The sequence below is a fragment of the Pristiophorus japonicus genome, chromosome 9 (assembly GCF_044704955.1).
Source record: "Pristiophorus japonicus isolate sPriJap1 chromosome 9, sPriJap1.hap1, whole genome shotgun sequence".
NCBI lineage: Eukaryota > Metazoa > Chordata > Chondrichthyes > Pristiophoridae > Pristiophorus > Pristiophorus japonicus.
In genome coordinates this window covers 154,583,694-154,606,128 of record NC_091985.1, presented here as the reverse complement: position 1 = coordinate 154,606,128, position 22,435 = coordinate 154,583,694, and the positions used below count along the sequence as shown (strand labels likewise).

General features: G+C 46.1%; 1 protein-coding gene across 5 annotated transcripts in view; it reads left to right on the top strand.

The window, feature by feature from the left end:
• The first annotated feature begins 8,099 nt into the window (after nt 1–8,099).
• Nucleotides 8,100–22,435, top strand: part of cep43 (centrosomal protein 43) — an 83,531-nt gene continuing 69,195 nt past the window's right edge. For all 5 annotated transcript variants that reach the window (XM_070888825.1, XM_070888826.1, XM_070888828.1 and 2 more), the window contains exon 1: nt 8,100–8,395. In XM_070888825.1, the coding sequence (XP_070744926.1) occupies nt 8,315–8,395 (81 nt within the window). In that variant the 5' untranslated portion in view covers nt 8,100–8,314. The remainder of the gene's footprint in view (nt 8,396–22,435) is intronic.

Below are 22,435 nucleotides of genomic sequence, written 5' to 3'. Positions count from 1 at the left end.
TGCCTCCATTATTCCCTTGATTATTGCCCGCCCCACCATGAAGTTATTATTTGGGGGCCTATAAACTACGCCGACCAGTGACTTTTTCCCCTTACTATCACTAATCTCCACCCACAATGATTCAACATTTTGTTCATTGGAGCCAATATCATCCCTTATTGACAGAGCTACCCCACCTCCCTTCCCTTCCTGCCTATCTTTCCGAATCGTCAGATACCCCTGTACATTTAATTCCCAGCCCTGGCCACCTTGCAACCATGTCTCTGTAATGGCCACCAAATCATACCCATTTGTAATGATTTGTGCCGTCAACTCATTTACTTTATTTCTAATGCTGCGTGTATTTAGGTAGAATGTTTTCATCCTAGTTTTTAAACCATGATTTTTAGTTTTTACCCCTCCTGCAGCCCTTTTATATTCAGTGGTCCTTTTTGTTTCTTGCCTTTGGTTTCTCTGCCCTCCACTTTTACTCATCTCTTTTCTGTCTTTTGTTTTTGTCTCCTTTTTGTTTCCCTCTGTCTCCCTGTATTGGTTCCCATCCCCCTGCCATATTAGTTTAACTCCTCACCAATAGCACGAGCAAACACTCCCCCTAGGACATTGGTTCCGTTCCTGCCCAAGTGCAGACCGTCCGGTTTGTACTGGTCCCACCTCCCCCAGAACCGGTTCCAATGCCCCACGAATTTGAATCCCTCCCTGCTGCACCACTGCTCAAGCCACGTATTCATCTATGCTATCCTGCGATTCCTACTCTGCCTATCATGTGGCACTGGTAGCAATCCCGAGATTACTACTTTTGAGAATCTAAAGAATAAAGAATCTAGGATATGCCTATAGGAAAGACCGTTGACACTGAACCTAAGAGAATATCCAAGTGCAGACCCGACATTTTTGTGAAATCTCACTGATGACATTAAAAATACCAGTTTAGTTCATGTGCATGAAAGACCTGCAAGACCTCAACAAAGTTTTAACATTTTATCTGAAGATTCCATAAAGATAATACAAATGGTAGATGCCAGGATTAATGTACATTTCTTTGGACTCCTGCACCAATGTTAAAAAAAAATTGAAAGATGCTTGTAAAGACAACCACCTCCATGATTTGAAGACAAGCCACTTCGATTGACTGAAAATCAGACAGTATTGCTACAGCCACAGAAAAATGGATCTGATTAACAAGTTAATGGTCACATTATTTATAATAGGGTTGATATCTACCTTGTACCCAGCTCCTTAAGCATATGTTTTTTTCTAAATTAAACAAAAAGTCCAAAGGTACACAGGAAATAACTGCCTTTGCAGTGGATTTGGACTGTAGGACCTTTTCGTGACTGCAATTCAAAAATAATTAATTTTTGTGAAGTGTCCAAGATAGTTCCCTGCAACAATATGTCCCAGAACAAACAAGGGGATAGGCCATATTAGATTTAGTAATGAACCAGATTTATTAATAACCTAATGGTGTGTGAATATTCATCTAATAGCGATCATAACATGATCGAGTTCAATGTAGTGTTTGAAAGGGAGAAACACGAAACAGCTACTAAGATACTAAATTTAGGTAAGGCCGACTTCAATGGGATGAGACAGAGACAGTCCACAGTAAACTGGCCAAATCGGTTCATGGGTAAAACGACAGGGAGATGTTCAAAACAGAATTTAATGTGATGCAGAACCAGTTTATATCCCTGAGGGACAAGAGCTCTCCTTGCCAAAAGAAACAGCCATGGATAACTAAAGAGGTAAGGGGCAGCATAAAACTAGCAGAAAAAACATACAAAAGTGCAAAAAATAGCGCAGATCCTGGCGAATGGGCAAGATACAAAGAACAGCAGGGAGTGACAAAACAGATAGTAAGAGCTACAAAAAGTGAGTATGAAAAGAAACTTGCAAAGGGGATATCAAAATCAACACCATTTTTTACAATTCTATTAGGAAAAAGAAGGTGATCAGGGGCAATGTTGCCCCTTGAAAACTGACATCGGTGATATTGTCAATATAATAAGGAAATGATGAACATGTTGAATGATGACTTTGTGTCAGTATTTACAGTAGAAGAAGAGGATAGCATGCCGGAAATGCCAAGGAAACTAATATTGAATCAGAGACAGGGATTCAACAAAATGAACGTAAGCAAAAGGACAGTAATGAAGAAAATAATGGCACTAAAGAGTGACAAATCCCCATGACCTGATGGGTTCCACCCCAGGGTTTTAAAGGAAGTAGGTGAGCACATTGCAGATGCCTTAAAATAAAGACTTTTCGAAACATAGAAAATAGGTGCAGGAGTAGGCCATTCGGCCCTTCGAGCCTGCGCCGCCATTCAATGAGTTCATGGCTGAACATGCAACTTCAGTACCCCATTTCTGCTTTCTCGCCATACCCTTTGATCCCCCTAGTAGTAAGGACTACATCTAACTCCTTTTTGAATATATTTAGTGAATTGGCCTCAACAACTTTCTGTGGTAGAGAATTCCACAGGTTCACCACTCTCTGGGTGAAGAAGTTTCTCCTCATCTCGGTCCTAAATGGTTTACCCCTTATCCTTACACCAAATTCAATCCTGTAGCAGCTCCAAACACTGAAAAGAAAGTCTTTTATATAGTGTCTTTCACGACCACTAGACCTCCCAAAGCGCTTTACAGCCAATGAAGTACCCCTGGAGTGCAGTCACCGCTGCAATGCGGGAAACGCAGCAGCCAACCCGCGCACAGCAAGCTCCCACAAACAGCAATGTGACAACGACCAGACAATCCGCCCCCGTTATGTTGATCGAGGGACAAACAAACTTGTATTTATATCGCGCCTTTCACAACCACCGGACATCTCAAAGCACTTTACAGCCAATGCAGCACTTCCTCAGCACTGCACTGCACTGGGAGTATCAGCCCAGATCTGTGTGCTCAAGTTCCTGGAGTGGGATTTTAACACACAACCTTCTGACTCAGAGGCAAGTGTGCTACCCACTGAACCACAGCTAACTATAATCTTCCAAAGTTCTCTAGATTCAGGAACCATTCCTTTAGATTGGAAAATTGCACATGTCACTCTTCTATTTAAGAATGGCAAGAGAGGGAAACCAGGGAATTATAGACCAGTTAGCCTAACATCAGTTGTCGGGAAATTAAGGATAGGGTGACTGGACTCCCGACGATCAGAGAGAGCCAGCATGGATTTGTAAAAGGGAGGTCATGTCTGATAAACCTGATTGAATTTTTTGAAGAGGTGACGAAAGTAGTGAACCGGGGAATGCCTATGGATGTTATTTAAATGGACTTCCAGAAGGCATTTGATAAAATTACTCATGAGAGACTGTTAGCTAAAGTCGAAGCCCGTGGAATTGAGGGCACATTACTGACCTGGTTAGGTAATTGGCTGAGCGGCAGGAGACAGAGTAGGGATAATGGTCAGGTACTCTAATTGGCAGGATGTGACTAGTGGTGTCCCGCAGGGATCTGTATTGGGGCCTCAACTATTCACCGTATTTATGAACGACTTAGATGATGGGATGGAAAACCATATATCCAAATTTGCCGATGATAAAAATATAGGCGACATTGTAGATGAAAGCATAAAATTACAAAGGGATATTGATAGATTAAGTGAATGGGCAAAACTGTGGCAAATGGATTTCAATGTAGGCAAATGTCAGGTTGTCCACTTTGGACCTAAAAAGGATAGAACAGGGTACTTTCTAAATGGTGAAAAACTAAACAGAGAGACTTGGGGACATCGTACATAGATCATAGGTACAGAAAATAATCAAAAAGGCTAATGGAATGCTGAAGTTTATACCTAGAGGACTAGAATACAAGGGGGTAGAAGTTACGCTGCAGCTATACAAAGCCCTGGTTCGACCATACCTGGGGTACTGTGAGCAGTTCTGGGCACCACACCTTAGGAAGGATATATTGGCCTTGGAGGGAGTGCAGCATAGGTTTGCCAGAAGAATACCCAAACTAATGTTTAAATTAAGAGGAGAGATTACACAAATTAGGGTTGTATTTCCTAGAATTTAGAAGATTATAAAGCAAGAAGTATAAATTAGATTTAAAGCAAAATAAAGATGGGGAAAGAAAGATGGATTTGAGAAAGAGATAACAGAGTCAGAAAGATAAAGTAAAAATTAAATTAAAACAAAAATTTCCAACACTAATTAAATTCTGAAGGGATTTACATGGAAACATAGAAAATAGGTGCAGGAGTATGCCAGTCGACCCTTCGAGCCTGCACCGCCATTCAATAAGATCATGGCTGATCATTCCCTCAGTACCTCTTTCCTGCTTTCTCTCCATACCCCTTGATCCCCTTAGCCATAAGGGCCATATCTAACTCCCTCTTGAATATATCCAATGAACTGGCATCAACAACTCTCTGTGGCAGGGAATTCCATAGGTTAACAACTCTATGAGTGAAGAAGTTTCTCCTCATCTCAGTCCTAAATGGCCTACCCCTTATCCTAAGACTATGTCCCCTGGTTCTGGACTTCCCCAACATCGGGAACATTCTTCCCGCATCTAACCTGTCCAGTCCCGTCAGAATCTTATATGTTTCTATGAGATCCCCGCTCATTCTTCTAAACTCCAGTGAATAAAGGCCCAGTTGATCCAGTCTCTCCTCATATGACATCCCTGGAATCAGTTTGGTGAACCTTCGCTGCACTCCCTCAATAGCAAGAATGTCCTTCCTCAGATTAGGAGACCAAAACTGAACACAATATTCCAGATGAGGCCTCACCAAGGCCCTGTACAACTGCAGTAAGACCTCCCTGCTCCTCTACTCAAATCCCCTAGCTATGAAGGCCAACATACCATTTGCCTTCTTCACCGCCTGCTGTACCTGCATGCCCACTTTCAGTGACTGATGAACCGTGACACCCAGGTCTCATTGCACTTCCCCTTTTCCTAATCTGCCGCCATCCAGATAATATTCTGCCTTCCTGTTTTTGCTCCCAAAATGGATAACCTCACATGTATCCACATTATACTGCATCTGCCATGCATTTGCCCACTCACCTAACCTGTCCAAGTCACCCTGCAGCCTCTTAGCGTCCTCCCCACAGCTCACACCGTCACCCAGTTTAGTGTCATCCGCAAACTTGGAGATAATACGCTCAATTCCTTCATCTAAATCATTGATGTATATTGTAAAGAGCTGAGGTCCCAGCACTGAGCCCTGCGGCACTCCACTAGTCACTGCCTGCCATTCTGAAAAGGACCCGTTTATCCCGACTCTCTGCTTCCTGTCAGCCAACCAGTTCTCTATCCACGTCAGTACATTACCCCCAATACCATGCGCTTTGATTTTGCACACCAATCTCTTGTGCGGGACCTTGTCAAAAGCCTTTTGAAAGTCCAAATACACCACATCCACTGGTTCTCCCTTGTCCACTCTGCTAGTTACATCCTCAAAAAATTCCAGAAGATTCGTCAAGCACGATTTCCCTTTCATAAATCCGTGCTGATTTGGTCCAATCCTGTCACTGCTTTCCAAATGTGCTGCTATTTCATCCTTAATGATTGATTCCAACATTTTCCCCACTTCTGATGTCAGACTAACCGGTCTATAATTATGCTTTTTCTCTCTCCCTCCTTTTTTAAAAAGTGGTGTTGCATTAGCTACCCTCCAGTCCATAGGAACTGATTCAGAGTCAATAGACTGTTGGAAAATGATCACCAATGCATCCACTATTTCTAGGGCCACTTCCTTCAGTACTCTGGGATGCAGACTATCAGGCACAGCCAGTACCAGATTTTTCAATGTTAAGTTTCACGTGAAAAACTATGAATGGACTATGCAGCCTCTTAAAGGGGCCGCGCACCCAAAAAATTAGGGGGACCATTAATTATCACGCTGTTTAAAAAGTCACTTATACCTGATGCACCAATCCTAACTTTTTCAGACGTGTTTAGTGGATAAGTACCGGAACTTCACACTCTTACATTGATTTAAAAGCTGAGTCCATCAGTGAGGTTCTGTTATAGTGCAGCCTGTGGAGGAACAGGGTAACTCTGAATGCAATTTCAGGATTTCCGTGTTTAACTGTGCATGTGCAGAGTCCAGAAGTTGCTGTCCGATATACTTCATAATAACGGTGAGCGCTGTTAGCCTCAGCGTTATCCTTAACGCTAAATCCAGGCTACTTGATTGATATTAAATGCGTGGCGATTTTGCAAAATTACGTCAAATATTTGCATAGAATTACATAGGATATACAGCACAGAAACAGGCCATTCAGCCCAACCAGTCCTTGTCGGTGTTTAGACTCCACTCCAGCCTCCATACATCCTTCCACATCTAACTATCACCATAACCCTCTGATCCCTTCCCCCTCATATGCTTGTCTGGCCTCAACTTAAAAGCATCTATACTATACGCCTCATCTCCCTGTGGTAGTGAGTTCCACATTCTCACCACTCTCTGGGTAAAGAAGTTTCTTCTGAATTCTCTACTACTCTTGCAGAACAGGCTCAAGGGGCTAAATGGCCTTCTGCTGTTTCTATGAGTTCCTCTGTATGTGCACAGACACAGGTATCATCCACGTACTGTAGTTCGACGATAGTGATTGGGGTGGTCTTGGATCTGGCCTGGAGACGGCAAAGGTTAAATAGGTTCCCACTGGTTCGACATCCCCAGCATTGAAGCACTGACCACACTTGATCAGCTCCACTGGGCAGGCCACATAGTTCGCATGCCAGACACGAGACTCCCAAAGCAAGCGTTCTACTCGGAACTCCTTCACGGCAAACGAGCCAAATGTGGGCAGCGGAAACGTTACAAGGACACCCTCAAAGCCTCCCTGATAAAGTGCGACATCCCCACCAACATCTGGGAGTCCCTGGCCAAAGACCGCCCTAAGTGGAGGAAGTGCATCCGGCAGGGCGCTGAGCACCTCCAGTCTCATCACTGAGAGCATGCAGAAATCAAGCGCAGGCAGCGGAAAGAGCATGCGGCAAACCTGTCCCACCCACCCTTTCCCCACCTGTGACAGGGACTGTGGCTCTCGTATTGGACTGTTCACCACCTAAGGACTCATTTTGCGAGTGGAAGCAAGTCTTCCTCGATTCCGAGGGACTGTCTATGATGATGATAATAATGCGTTCCTATTTGATTTCTTGGTGACTATCTTGTATTTCAAATCAAATTACAACACATTTGAAAATAAATGGTATGCGTAGGGCTAAAAACAATTTTAAATGACGGATTTATATAGCACCTTTCACAACCACCAGACCTCCCAAAGCGCTTTACAGCCAATGAAGTACTTTTGAAGTGTAATCACTGTTGTAATGTAGGAAATGCAGCAGCCAATTTCCTCACAGCAAACTTCCACAAACAGCAATCGGATAACAAGAAGTTGTATTTATATAGCTCTGTTAATGCCCAAGGCGCTTCACAGGAGTGTGAGGAGATAAAAAATGTTGATAATTATGAAATAATCTGTTTTTTTGTGTTGATTGAGGGATAAATATTCGCCAGGACATCAGGGATATAACTCCTCTGCTCTTCGTTTATATTCACTTGAAAGAGCAGACGAGGCCTCAGTTTATCATCTCATCCTCAAGACGGCACCTCCGACAGTGTAGCACTCCCTCAGCACTGTACTGGAGTGTCAGCCTGGATTAGGTGCTCAAGTCCATGGACTGAAAGTCCCTTCTGACTGAAAGGCGAGAGTGCTACCCACTGAGCAATTGGCTGACACAGTAACCTCAAATGGTGGCATATGTTAAATGGCATCTTCAGAAGAGACTCTGGGTACCTCTGTGCTCCACTGTGGAGGAGCCAAGCCCGGCTCTGCGGCCGCCGCGCGCGCCCCACCGCCAACCGCCAGGTGCCACTTGGGTTGCCTCGCGCCACCCTCCCGCGCACCGAGCCAAGCCCTCTGGCCCCGCCCCCGGCACCACCCTCCGGCACTCGGGTCCGGCCCTGGACCCGCCCCCAGCACCACCCTCCGGCACTCGGGTTCGGCCCTGGACCCGCCTCCACTCTTGGGTCCCGCCCCCCCGGCTCCACTCACGGGCCCTGTCCCCCGACTCCACTCTCGGGCCCCGCCCCCCGGCTCCACTCTCGGGCCCCGCCCCCAGGCCCTGGACTCCGCCTCCCCCGGCAGCGACGGTTACTGCTAGCCTTCCATTCGGCCCTTACATTTCGTCAAACCGCCTGAAAAAGTCACTAGCAACGGTATTTTCCCCCATTTGACTCACCACGAGCCGATGATTGTGAGGAAAAAACATTCGGCCCGGCTCTAGGAATTATTTCATGTTATTTTGAGCAGAGAAAGCGGGTTATTGCGGCGGGGCCGGGCTGCGGCATGTCGGCGGAGGAGGACACGGAGCTGCGGGACTTGCTGGTGCAGACCCTGGAGAGCAGCGGCGTGCTGAGCAACATCAAGGTCAGTGCCCCGGGCCCCGGGCCAGAGAGCGGGCCCCGGGGTGACAGCCCGCTGAGCTTTGTGTCGTCTCCCCCCCCCCCCCCTTGTTGAATGAATTTAATGGACGAAGCGCGGCTATTCAGGCCGCACCAAGGGAGCCGGCTGTGAGACTAGGCGAGGGGAGGTTCAGTCCCGCCTCAGACCCTCCCGCCCCGTCCGTGCCCCTCCCCCGTTCGTCTGTCCGTGCCCCCCCTCCATCCATGCCCGCCCTCCCCCGTCCGTCTGTCTGTCTGTGCGTGCCCCCCCCCCCCCTTCCATGCCCTCTTCCCCTCCATCCAGCCCCCTCCCGGTCCATGCCCTCCCCCATCCGTCTGTCTGTGCGTGCCCCCCTTCCCTTCCATGCCCTCTTCCCCTCTTCCCTTCCATGCCCTCTTCCCCCCTTCCCTTCCATGCCCTCTTCCCCCCTTCCCTTCCATGCCCTCTCCCCCCTTCCCTTCCATGCCCTCTTCCCCCCTTCCCTTCCATGCCCTCTTCCCCCCTTCCCTTCCATGCCCTCTTCCCCCTTCCCTTCCATGCCCTCTCCCCCCTTCCCTCCTCGTCCATGCTTTACCCCCCCCCCCCCCCCCGTCCATGCCCTCCTCCTTCCCCTCCCCTTCCGTGTTTTTCTTCATATTCCCGCATCTTTACCTCTCATGTCCCCCAAGGATCTATCCTTGGCCCTCTCCTACTTCTCATCGACATGCAACATTGGCAACATCATCCAAAAACACAGTGTCAGTTTCCACATGTGCGCTGACAACACCCAGCTCTATCTCCCCACCACTTCTCTCCACCACTCCATGGTCTATAAACTGTCAGACTGCTTGTCTGACATCTAGTTCTGGATGAGCAGAAATGTTCTCCGATTAAATATTGGGAAGACCGAAGACATTGTCTTTGGTCCCCGCCACAAACTGCGTTCCCTAGCGGCACCATCCCTCTCCCTGTTATTTATCAACTAGTATTTTACAGGTGAGACGTTACACCGAGGCCTGGTCTGTCAGTTGAGCCGGATGTAGAAGATCAGTAAGTTTACCCGGTATCATTGCCAACATTCATCCTTCAGCCACCACCACCACAACATCTGGCATTCTTCTTTCGCGTGAAAAGCAACATGAAATGTCGACGTCCAAGTCCGCCATCCACTCATAGAATCATAGAAATTTACAGCACAAAAGGCGGCCGTTCGGCCCATCGTGTCGCTGCTGCAGAAAAGTTGCTATCCAGCCCTTGGTCTGTAGATTTGTAGGTTACGGCACTTCAAGTGCACATCCAAGTACTTTTTAAATGAGATGTGTGTTTCTGCCTTTCAGGCAGTGAGTTCCAGACCCCAACCACCCTCGGGGGTGAAATAATTGCTCCTCCATGCCACTCTAATCCTTCTGCCAATTACTTTAAATCTATGCCCCTAGTTATTGACCTCTCTGCTAAGAGAAATAGTTTCTTTCTATCTGCTCTATCTGCACCCCTCATAATTTTATACACCTCAATTAAGTCTCCCCTCAGCCTCATTTGTTCCAAAGAAAACAACCAGCCTATCCAATCTTTCCCCATAATAAAACATAGCTTACTTTTCTGACCAGTCTGCCATGTAAGACCTTGTCAAATGCCTTGCTAAAATCCATGTCGACTACATCAAACACACTACCCTCATTTATCTCCTTGTTACCACCTCAAAAAAATTAAACCAAGTTAGTCAGACGATCTTCCGTCAACAAATCGATGCTGACTGTCCTTGATTAATCCGTGCCTTTCTAAATGACGATTTATTCTGCCCCTCAGAAGTTTTTCCAATAATTTGCCCACCATTGAGGTTCGGCTGACTGGCCTGTAATTCCTCGGTCTATCCCTTTCTCCCTTTTTAAACAAAGGTACCACATTAACAGTCCTCCGGCACCACACCTGTAGGCAGAGAGGATTGGAAAATGATGATCAGAGCCTCGACTATTTCCTCCCTTTCTTCTCTTAACAGCTTGGGATACATTTCATCTGGGCCTGTTGATTTATCTACTTTCAAGGATGCTAATCCTCTTAATATTTTGTTTCTCACTACGTTTATCTCATCGAATATTTTACACTCCTTGTTAACTACAATGTCTGCATCGTCCCTCGCTTGTGACGTTCGATGCAAAGCATACATTAAGAACCATACCCAGGTCTTCCACCTCCACACGGGGTTTACTTTTTTGGTCTCTAACTGGCCCTACTCTTTCTTTAATTATCCTCTTGCTCTTTATGAATTTATAAAACATCTTGGGGTTTTTCTTGATTTTACTTGCCAATATATTTTCATGCCCTCTCTTTGCTTTCCTAATTTCCTTTTTAATTTCACCCCTTCACTTTCTAGACTCCTGCGCTACTATGACATCCTTAATAATTGATTCCATCATTTTACCCACTACCGATGTCAGGCTGACCGGTCTATAATTCCCTGTTTTCTCTCTCCCACCTTTTTTAAAAAGTGGGGTTACATTGGCTACCCTCCACTCCATAGGAACTGATCCAGAGTCTATGAAATGTTGGAAAATGACTGTCAATGCATCCGCTATTTCCAAGGCCACCTCCTTAAGTACTCTGGGATGCAGTCCATCAGGCCCTGGGGATTTAGCGGCCTTCAATCCCATCAATTTCCCCAACACAATTTCCCAACTAATAAGAATTTCCCTCAGTTCCTCCTTCTTACTAGACCCTCTGACCCCTTTTATATCTGGAATGAAAAGCTAATGTCAGTAATGGTTACCATGAAACTATCGGATTGTTGTAAAAACCCATCTGATTCACTAATGTCCTTTAGGGAAGGAAATTTGGTGCCCTTACCCAGTCTGGCCTATATATGACTCCAGACCCACAGCAATGTGGTTGACTCTTAAATGCCCTCTGAAATGGCCCAGCAAGCCACTCGGTTTTACTAAACTGCTATAACAAAGTACAATAAAAATAAAACCGGGACGACCAGCAGGCATCGGATTTTGGATACGACAAAGGCACACCTAGCCCAGTCAACCCTGCAGACTAACATCTGGGGACTTGTGCCAAAATTGGGAGAGCCACTAGTTCCACAGATTAGTCAAGCAACAGACTGACAGTCATACTCACAGAATCATACCTTTCAGGCAATGTTCTAGACTCTTCCATCACCATTCCTGGGTATGTCCTGTCCCACCGGTAAGACAGACCAACAAGGGGATGGCACAATGGTATATAGTCGGGCGGGAGTGGCCCTGGGAGACCTCAACATTGACTCCAGACCCCATGAAGTCTTATGGCATCATGTCAAACAGGGGTGGCTTGACCCATCCACCTCCACGGAGGTGTGTGGGGGACCTGACCCATCCACCTCCATGGCACGAACCTGGTATTGCAGTACTTCCAGGAACGGTGCAGTGGCTCTAGGCCTTTTGGCTAAGAGCATTGGCGCAGAGTGATCCTTGGCGTGTGCAAGGTGACCTCTGGCGTTTGTGATTTGACAAAGAATTGGAACGATTGGCTACGAATTTTAAAAAAAAAAACATGTCAAACATGGGCAAGAAAACCTCCTGCTGATTACCACCTACTGCCCTCCCTCAGCTGATCAATCTGTACTCCTCCATGTTGAACACCACTTGGAAGAAGCACTGAGGGTAGCAAGGGTACAGAATGTACTCTGGGTGGGGGCACTTCAATGTCTGTCAGCAAGACTGGCTCGGCAGCACCACTACTGACTGGGCTGGTCAAATTCTGAAGGACATAGTTGCCAGACTGGGCCTGTGGCAGGTGGTGAGAGAACCAACACGAAGGGAAAAATCTACTTCACCTCGTCCTCACTAATCTACCTGTTGCAGATGCATCTGTCCATGACAATATTGGCAAGCTAGTGACCACCGCACAGTCCTGGTGGAGTCAAAGCCCAGTCCTCACCACTGAGGTCGCCCTCCATCATGTTGTGTGGCACTACCACTGTGCTAAATGGGATAGATTCAGAACATATCTAGCAGCTCAAAACTGGGCATCCATGAGGTGCTGTGAGCTATAAGCAGAAGCAGAATTGTATTCCACTACAATCTGTAACCTCATGGCCTTGCATACCCCTCACTCTACCATTACCATCAAGCCAGGGGACCAACCCTGGTTCAATGAGGAGTGTAGAAGAGTGCTGGGAGCAGCACCAGGCGTACTTAAAAATGAGGTGCCAACCTGCTGAAGCTACAACACAGGACTATATGCATGTTAAACAGCAGAAGCAGCATGCTATAGACAGAGCTAAGCGATCAGAGCTCTCTTGGTTGTGGGATCGAAGCTCTGCAGTCCTGCCACATCTAGTCGTGAATGGTGGTGGACAATTAAACAAATAAAGGGAGTAGGAGTAAAAACAGCAAATGCTGGAAACCTCAGTGGGTCAGGCAGCATCGTGGAGAGAAAAACAGAGTTAACTTTTCGGGTCGATGACCCTTCGTCAGAACTGGCGAATGTTTGAAAAAAACACATTCTTAAGCAGTGAAAGGCGGAGGGGAAGAAAGAACAAAAGTGAAAGTCTGTGATGGGGTGGAAGGCAGGAGAGATTAGAGAGACAAAAGGGATGATGGGAAGAATTGAAATGTTAATGGCAGGAGTTAGAAAAAGTTAGTCTCGATAGAGTGTGAATAGAGGAATAATGACCAGCTGCCATTGGAGACAGAGAGGGAAAATACATATGCTCGGGATGGGGGCAATAGAACCAAAGATGGGCAGAGGTTATTGAACTCGATGTTGAGTCCAAAAGGTTGTAAAGTGCCGAAACAAAAGATGAGGTGCTGTTCCTCAATCTCGCGTTGAACTTCATTGGAACAGTGCAGGAGTCCGACGATAGACATATCAGAGTGGGAGTCGAGAATTAAAGTGACAGGTGACAGTGTCACACTTACGGACTGAATGGAGGTGCTTCGCAAAGCGCTTGGTCTCCCCAATGTAGAGGAGACCACATCGTGAGCAGCGAATACAGTATACTAAGTTGAAAGAAATACAAGTAAATAGCTGTTTAACATTGAAGAAGTATTTGGGACCCTGGATAGTGGGAAGGGAGGAGGTAAAAGGGCAGGTGTTGCATCTCCTGCACTTGCAAGGGGAGGGGGTGCTGGGGGTGACTGTGGAATGGACCAGGGTGTCGCGTAGGGAGCAGTTCCTTCGGAACGCTGAGAGGGGAGGAGAGGGAAAGATATGATTGGTGTTGGGATCATGCCGGAGGTAGCGGAAATGGAGGAGGATAATCCGTTGAACATGGAGGCTGGTGGGGCGAAAGGTGAAGACAAGGGGAACCCTTTTGTGGTTCTGAGGGGGAGAGGGAGGGGAAGGGGTGAGAGCAGAGGTGCGAGAAGTAGAATGGACACGGTCGATGGCCATTTTAACCACAGCGGAGGGGAATCCTTGGTTGAGAAAAAAGGAAGACGTGTCAGAGGCACTAGGGTGAAAGATGGCATTGTCAGAGCAGATGCGACTGAGGCGGAGAAAGTGGAAGATTGGAATGGAGTTCTTGTAGGATGCGGGGTGAGTGGAAGTGTAGTCCAGTTAGCTTTCCTTGCAGGATGCTCGAAGAACAGCAACTCACCTTTTGTTTAGGCACTTTACAGCCTTCTGGACTCGGCATTGAGTTCAACAATTTCAGAGCATAACCGCTGCCCATCTTTGGCTCCCCCCGAGCATATGTTTTTTTTCTCTGTCTCCAATGGCAGCTGGTAATTTTTCTATCATTCACACCCTATCGAAACTAACTTTTTTTCTAACTCCTGCCATTAACATTTCAATTCGTCCCATCATCCCTTTTGTCTCTCTAATCTCTCCTGCCTTCCACCCTATCACAGACCTTCCCTTTTGTTCTTTCTTCCCCTCCCCCTTTCAGTGCCTCTTAAGAATGTTTTTTTCGAACATTCGCCAGTTCTGACGAAGGGTCATCGACCCGAAACGTTAACTCTGTTTTTCTCTCTACAGATGCTGCCTGACCCACTGAGGTTTCCAGTATTTTCTGTTTTTATTTCAATGGGAAGCCAGAGGATTGGGAAACTTTTAAAAACCAGCAAAGAACGACTAAAAAAAATAATTGAAAGGAAAGATAGATTATAAAAGTAAACTAGCAAAAAAATACAAAAACAGATAGTAAGAGTTTCTACAGGTATGTAAAATGAAAAAGAATGGCTAAGGTAAATGTTGGTCGCTTAGAGGATGAGACTGGGGAATAGGGAAATGGCAGAGATTTTGAACAAATATTTTGTATTGGTCTCCACGGTAGAAGATACTAAAAACATCCCAAGAATGGATAATCAACAGGCTATAGGGAGGGAGGAACTTAAAACAATCACTATCATGAAAGAAGCAGTACTCGGTTAAATAATGGGACTAAAGGTGGACAAATCCCCTGAACCTGATGGCTTGCATCCTAAAAGAAATGGCTGCAAAGATAGTGAATGCCCTAGTTGTAATCTATCAAAATTCCCTGAATTCCGGGGAGGTCCCAGCGGATTGGAAAATCGCAAATGTAATGCCCTTATTTAAAAAAGGAGGCAGAAAGAAAGCAGGAGACTATAGACCAGTTAGCCTAACATCTGTCGTTGGGAAAATGCTGGAGTCCATTATTAAGGAAGCAGTAGCAGGCCATTTGGAAAAGCATAATAATTAAGTCAAGCAGAGTCAGCATGGTTTTATGAAAGGGAAATAATGTTTGACAAATTTGCTGGAGTTCTTTGAGGATGTAATGGGCAGAGTGGATAGGGGGAACCAGTGAATGTGGTGTATTTAGATTTCCATACAAGGTTATTGCACAAGATAAAAGTTCACGGGGTTGGGGGTAATATATTAGCATGGATAGAGGATTGGCTAACTAACAGAAAACAAAGAGTCGGGATAAATGGGTCATTTTCCGGTTGGCAAACAGTAACCAGTGGAGTGCCACAGGGTTGGTGCTGGGGCCTCAACTATTTACAATATATATTAATGACTTGGATGAAGGGACCGAGTGTAATGTAGCCAAGTTTGCTGGTGATACAAAGATGGTTGGGAAAGCAAATTGTGAGGAGAACACAAAACGATATAGACAGGCTAAGTGAGTGGGCAAAAAATTGGCAGATGGAGTATAATGTGGGAAAGTGAGAGCTTATCCACTTTGGCAGAAAAAATAAAAAAGCAAATTATTATTTAAACGGAGAAAAATTACAAAATGCCGCAGTACAGAGGGACCTGGGGGTCCTTGTGCATGAAACACAATGGGCCCAAGTTTCCACATGATTTGCGCCTGATTTTTAGGAGCAACTGGTGGAGAACGGACTGTCTTAGAAATCGCAATTCTCCACATTTTTTTTTCTGCAGTTCTAGTCAGGTAGAACAGTTCTACTTTGGAACAGAATTTTTTTCTTCCAAAGGGGGCGTGTCCGGCCACTGACGCCTGATTTGAAAGTTTCCACAGTGAAAACGTACTCCAAACTAAAGTAGAATGGAGCAAGTGAAGATTTTTGTAGAACTGAAAAAACCTGTTCTACACATTAAAAAATCAGGCACAGGTTACAAATTAGGCGTCCAGAACGAGGTTGGGGGGGGTTGGGGGGGGGGGGGGGGGGGAGGGAAGTCATTAAATTCTATAATAAATCCTTATTTATACTTATACAAATATTATACAAATAAATCCAACCTGAATAAACATTTATAAGCAAAGAAAAGATTATATAAACCATCTTCCTACCTGTGTGAAAGTGCTTCAGGCAGGCCTTTTGGGACCGAAGGCTGAACGGGCCGGCCTGAGACATCGGGCAGGGCCCGTCCCCAGCACCAGATTTACAGGTAGGTGGCGTTGGGTCGGGTCGGGGAGGTTCGGTTCGGTTCGGTTCGGGTCGAGAGAGAGAGAGAGAGAGAGAGAGCGAGAGGGGGAGGGAGAGGGAGGGAGGGAGAAAGGAAGGAAGGAAGGAAGGAAGGAGAGGGAGGTCAGGTCGCATCCAGTCCGGGAGTGGGGGGGATGGGTGGTCGGGGCGGGAGCGCGGGTCGGGTCCAGTCGGGGGAGCGGGAACAGGAGCTCGGGTCGGGTCCAGGCGGGGAGCGGAAACAGGAGCTCGGGTCGGGGAGCGGGAACAGGAGCGCGGGGAGCAGGAACAGGAGCTCGGGTCGGGTCCAGGCGGGGAGCAGTAACAGGTGCTCGGGTCGGGTCCAGTCGGGGAGAGCGGGAACAGGAGCGCGGGTCGGGTCCAGTCGGGGAGGCGGGGAGCGGGAACAGGAGCGCAGGTCGGGTCCAGTCGGGGGCTGGGGCGGAGCGGGAACAGGAGCGCGGGTCGGGTCCAGTCGGGTGGGGGGAGCGGGTGTCGGGTCTGGTCCGGAGGCGGAGCGGGTGTCTGGTCTGGTCCGGAGGTGGGGGGGCGGTGGGGAGCGGGTGTCGGGTCTCGTCGTGGGGGGGGGGGGGGGGAGCAGGAGCTGGTCGTGGGAGGAGCCTTATTCACGCAGCCCCAGTGAGGCCATTCGGCCAGGGCTAGGGGCTGCGTGCTTCGGGCCCCTCCCACAGTTCGGCGCCTGGAGCTACTGCACTTGCGTGCCCACTGTAGCGCGCATGTGCAGAGGTCCCGGCACTGTTTTCAGCGCAGGGACCTGGCTCCGCCCCCCCCACAGCTCGTACTGGCTGCGCCGAAGGCCAGAGGACCTGCAGGGAGGTGGAGAATACCGAGGATTTTTTTAGGCGCACTTTGTGGCGCGAAAAACGGGCGTCCAGGTCGGGACTGCGCCGTTCGAGGCGCGTGTGGAAACTTGGGCCCATAAAGTTAGTTTGCAGATACAGAAAGTCATCAGGAAGGCAAATGGAATGTTGGCCTTTATTGCAAGGGGGATAGAGTATAAAAGCAGAGAAGTCCTGCTACAACTGTACAGGGTATTGGTGAGGCCACACCTAGAGTACTGTGTGCAATATTGGCCTCTTTTAAGAAAGGATTTACGAAAGGATATACTTGCATTGGAGGCAGTTCAGAGAAGGTTCACTAGGTTGATTCTGGAGATGAGGGGGTTGACTTATGAAGATAGGTTGAGTAGGCTGGGCCTATACTCATTGGAGTTCAGAAGAATGAGAGATGAGCTTATTGAAACATACAAGATAATGAGGGAACCCGACAAGGTAGATGCAGAGAGGAATTTCTACTCATGGAATCTAGAACTAAGGGGCATGGTTTCAGAATAAGGGGTCGCCCTTCAAAACTGAGATGAGGAGGAATTTCTTCTGAGGGTTGTAAATCTGTGGAATTCTTTACCCCAGTGAGCTGTGGAGGCTGGGTCATTGAATATATTTAAGGCGGAGATCGACAGATTTTTGAGCGATAAGTGAGTTGAGGGTTATGGGGAGCAGGCAGGGAAGTGGAGTTGATTCATTAATCAGATCAGCCATGATCTTATTGAATGACGGAGCATGCTTGAGGGCCTGAATGGCCTCCTCCAGTTCCTATTTCTTATATATTCTTATGTACAAGGCACAAATCCAAAGTGTAATTAAATAGTCTTCACTTATCTGGATGAGTGCAGCTCCAACAACGCTCAAGAAGCTCGACACCATCGAGGACAAAGCAGCCTGCTTGATTGGCACCACATCCACCATCTTAAACATTCACTTCCTCCTCTACCACCGGCGCACGGTGGCTGCAATGTGTACCATCTATAAGATGCATTGCAGCAACTCACCAAAGCTTCTTCGATCACACCTCCCAAACCCATGCCCTATACAACCTAGAAGGACAAGGGTCACAGGTGCATGGGAACAACATCATCGCCAATTTCCCCTCCAAGTCACACACCATCCTGACATGGAAATATATCGGTGTTCCTTCATCGTCGCTGGGTCAAACGTGGAACTCCCTCCCTAACCGCACTATGGGCGGACCTTCACCAGAAGGATTGCAGCAGTTCAAGTACGCGGCTCACCACCACCTTCTCGAGGGCAATTAGGGATGGGCAGTAAATGCTGGCCTTGCCAGCGATGCCCACATCCCATGAATGAATATAAAAATAAAATAATCCAGTGGGTAGGACTCGTTTCTCAGGCCTCCCCTCTTATATGGGTGAAAGTTTACGAAGGACTCTGGGTTGCATTTTTCATGTAAAAGCCAATCATTGAGTTTTTACGGTCCCAGTGTTTTAAAGCAAACCATTACATGCTTTGAGTTCTACTGTTTTTTTTTAAAAAGGAATACTGTAAGTATTTTTATAGTCTAGATACAATCAGTTGTTTGTTTTCATCTTCTGTTAATCTTAAACTGCAAACTACAAATCAGATTTATTCAATTCTAAAGGTTGTCCCTGTGGTTATGTCGTCAGTTGGAAAGATTAGGAGGTTGTTGTGAGATCCCATACTGCTACTTACATTTAAATGTAAAAAGGATTCACCGTTCACTGGGCAACCTGTAATTGCAGATTAAGTTTCGGTTCTTGAGTGAGAGTTTGTCTATGGAAGTAGACTTTTGTGTTCGGCTTAAGAAAAAATATCAGCATCAAGCTTGAATTGTAACTATGCATGCCTCAAACCGAATTCTATTCACAAGCTTCAGAAGGGCAGCTCAAGTGAGCGATTGTTGTCTTGCATTGTTCTGTCCACTTTGTGATTAGCTAGACAACGGAGTGTGGACATTTTTCCCATCAATTGTTTCAATGAGCCCTTCAATCTGAGCAGCCCATTCCACCAACATTTCCCGCCTGCATGCAAATGAGTCTTTATGATGACTCTATGTTGATTGCCCAGAATGTGTTCTTTAATTGAGCAGCTCTTAGTTGTGCTGCAGCATTGTTAGAGGCTCAGCAGATGGCTGTATTGAATCAACACAAAATTAGTTTGGGTCATGTCCTGAATTCTGTTTGAAGCATGCATAGTTACAATCCAAGCTTGCTCCTGATATGTTTTCTCGTGTCCTGAGTCATCTTGACCACCTGGCTTGTATGGCCAGAAATCATCCTGGAAATTGTGCAACTGAAAAAGTTATGTTTGTAAGAACAAGTGAACTTTTATCAAATTCTGATCACCTAAGCCCTGCTCTGTTGAGAATTGGCCGCAACTGACTCTGGTCATAATTGGAGAGGATCATTTGGGTCACATGCTATGTGCTAATTGCAGTAGGGATTGGCAGATCGGGAAGGTGATTGCGCCGATGAATGAGTGGTGTGGGAAGGAGGGGTTCCATAGAACACTTGAACCAACACTGGGACAGGAAGGAGCTGTACCATTGGAATGGGCTCCACGTGAACCGAAACGGGACCAGAGTTTTAGTGGAAAGGATAAATAGAGCTATGGATAAGATTTTAAAGAAGTAAGACGGGGGTAGGGATCGAGTGAAAATAACAAGCCCGAAGATAAAAGAAATAGGTGCAGGTAGGTGCGACCGTGGTAAAGAATAATGGGAACTTAAACGGTTAGGGAACAGATACAGTTATAGAATTCTGGTTAATTCTTGGCTGCCGCATTTCCTACGTTACAACAGTGACTACACTCCAAAAAATACTTAATTGGCTTAAAGTGCTTTGAGATGTCCGGTGGTCGTGAAAAGCGCTATATAAATGCAAGTTCCTTTCCTTCCCTCCCTCCTTCTGCTCTGCTCAACTAACATTAAGATAGAAACAGAATCCATATGGATTGAGATAAAGGATAAGAAGGGATTGATCACGCTATGAGGTGTATTGGAGGAAGAATTATGTAAGCAAATCTATGAAATGAGATATTAGAAGATAAAGACGGAAAAAAGGAGAGGTGGAGTAGCTGTACTTATTAGGGATAACATAATGACAGTAGAAAAAAGTGACGCAGCTATTAGCAAGACAAAAATAGAATACATATGGATAGATGGGCATAGTCTACAGACCACTTAATAGTGGAAGGGAGGTGGAGGTAGAAATATGCAGACAAATTCAGGAAATGAGTAAAAGAATAATAATCTTGGGAGATTTCAACTACCCCGATATTAATTGGACACGAGGTAGGTAAAGGGGATAAAGGAATGGAGTTCCTACAATGTGTACAGGACTCCTTTCTAACCCAATTTGTAAAAAGACCAACAAGGGAGGATTCGCTATTGGATCTAGTAATGGGGAATGAACCAGAGCAGCTAAGAGAAGTAAAAGTAGGGGAAAATCTAGGCAATAGTGACCATAATAGAATATGCTTTAAGATAATTAAAGACATAAGTATGACGAAAACCAGGTTAATAGATTGGAGAAAAGCTGAGTTTGAGGGGCTGAGAATAGAACTTGGGAAAATAAAATGGGCAACAATCTTGGCAAAAAACTATGGAGAGCAGCAGTGGGAAACATTTAAAACTGTTCAACAGAATACAGGAACTATATATTCCGATAAAACTAATTACTAATGAGACTCCATGGGTGAATAAAGCCACAAAGGAACAATTGAGGGTAAGGAAAGAGGCCTACATTAAGTACATGGACAGCAGGGAGTGCATGATACGGGAGAATACGAAGAGATTAGGAGAGAATTAAAAATAAAAACAATTAGGAAGGCAAAGAGGAACTATGAAATTAAATTATCAAGAAACATAAAACAAAAAGTAAAATATTTTAAGGCACATCAATAAAAAAAGGAAGGTTGGGATGGGAATAGATCCATTAGGGGATAGACAGGATAATACCACAGGTAACGATCGAGAGATGGCAGAAATATTAAATCATTATTTTGCTTCAGTATTTATCGGGGAGATAGAACAGGTGGACATGACATTGGGTGATGAGGTTAGTAATGAGATAAGTGTATTTAAAATAAAAAAGAGGAGATATATTAAATAAACAAATCAAACTCGGAGGATAAAACCCCTGGTCCGGATGGATTGCATCCACGCATTTTAAAGAATCTATGGAAGACATAACATGCATTACTACACATATTTAATAATTTGTTAGAAAAAGGTATAGTGCCAGAAGACTAGCAGTTAGCAAATGTAATAGCTATATTCAAGAAGGAGATAGAACATGTCCAGGAAATGAAAGACCAGTCAGCTTAACATTGGTGATAGGAAAAATAATGGAATCTGTACTAAGGGAGAAAATAGAAGAACATCTAGAAACCAAAAATATGATAATGAATAGTCAGCATGGATTTCAAAGGGGAAAATCCTGTTTGACCAACCTCATTGAATTTTTTGATGAGATAACAGAGTAAACCAGGTCAGAGAATGTGGAGTCAAGGGACAGGTAACAGAATGGATTGCTAGCTGGCTTCAAGACAAAAGCAGAGAGTAGGGGTAAAGGCTAGCTATTTATAGTGGCACAAGGTGTGTAATGGTGTTCCACAGTGATCAACGCTTAGACCACTGTTCACAATTAATATTAACGACTTAGATCTCGGGATCAAAAACACAATTTCTAAATTTGTGGATGACTCCACATCGGGGGGGATAGTTTATACTGAAGAGGACTGCAACAGTTTAAAGGAATACATGAATAAACTTGCAGAATGGGCATATAATTGACAAATGAAATTCACCAGATAAATGTGAGGTACAGGTTGAGCGTCCGAAATCCGGAGTTCCAAAATTCGGAATGTTCCGGAATCCAGACACCGGGCCGATCCGTGGAAAATGTTCCGATATCTGGACCCTCCCCGGCGAACCGTCTTCGCCCCGGCCCCTTCCCCTTCCCCCTTACCTCGGCTGCTCGACCCCACCTACCTTGGGCCAGACAAGGAAATACCCGGAATCCACGGTGGGGCCCCGCCCGAACTCCTCCATGGCAGCGGGGCCCCGCCCAAACACCTCATCGCCCGCCGACCCGAACAGCTCTTCGGTGAGCAGCCTCTCCCACACCCCTTTCTGATTTTCTAAAATCCGGAAATACCCGAACCTGGGCTCGGGTTTTTCTGGATTCGTGACGTCGGAAAGATGTTCCAAAATCTGGAACGGCCTCAGTCCTGAGGGTTCCGGATTTGGGACGCTGCACCTGTATTACATTATGGTAGGAAGAATGGGGAGGTCACTTATTGCTAGGAGGGTACGAGTCTGGGTGGGGTAGAGGAGCAAAGGGATCTGCGTACAAATACACAAATCACTAAGTTGCGACACAGGTTAG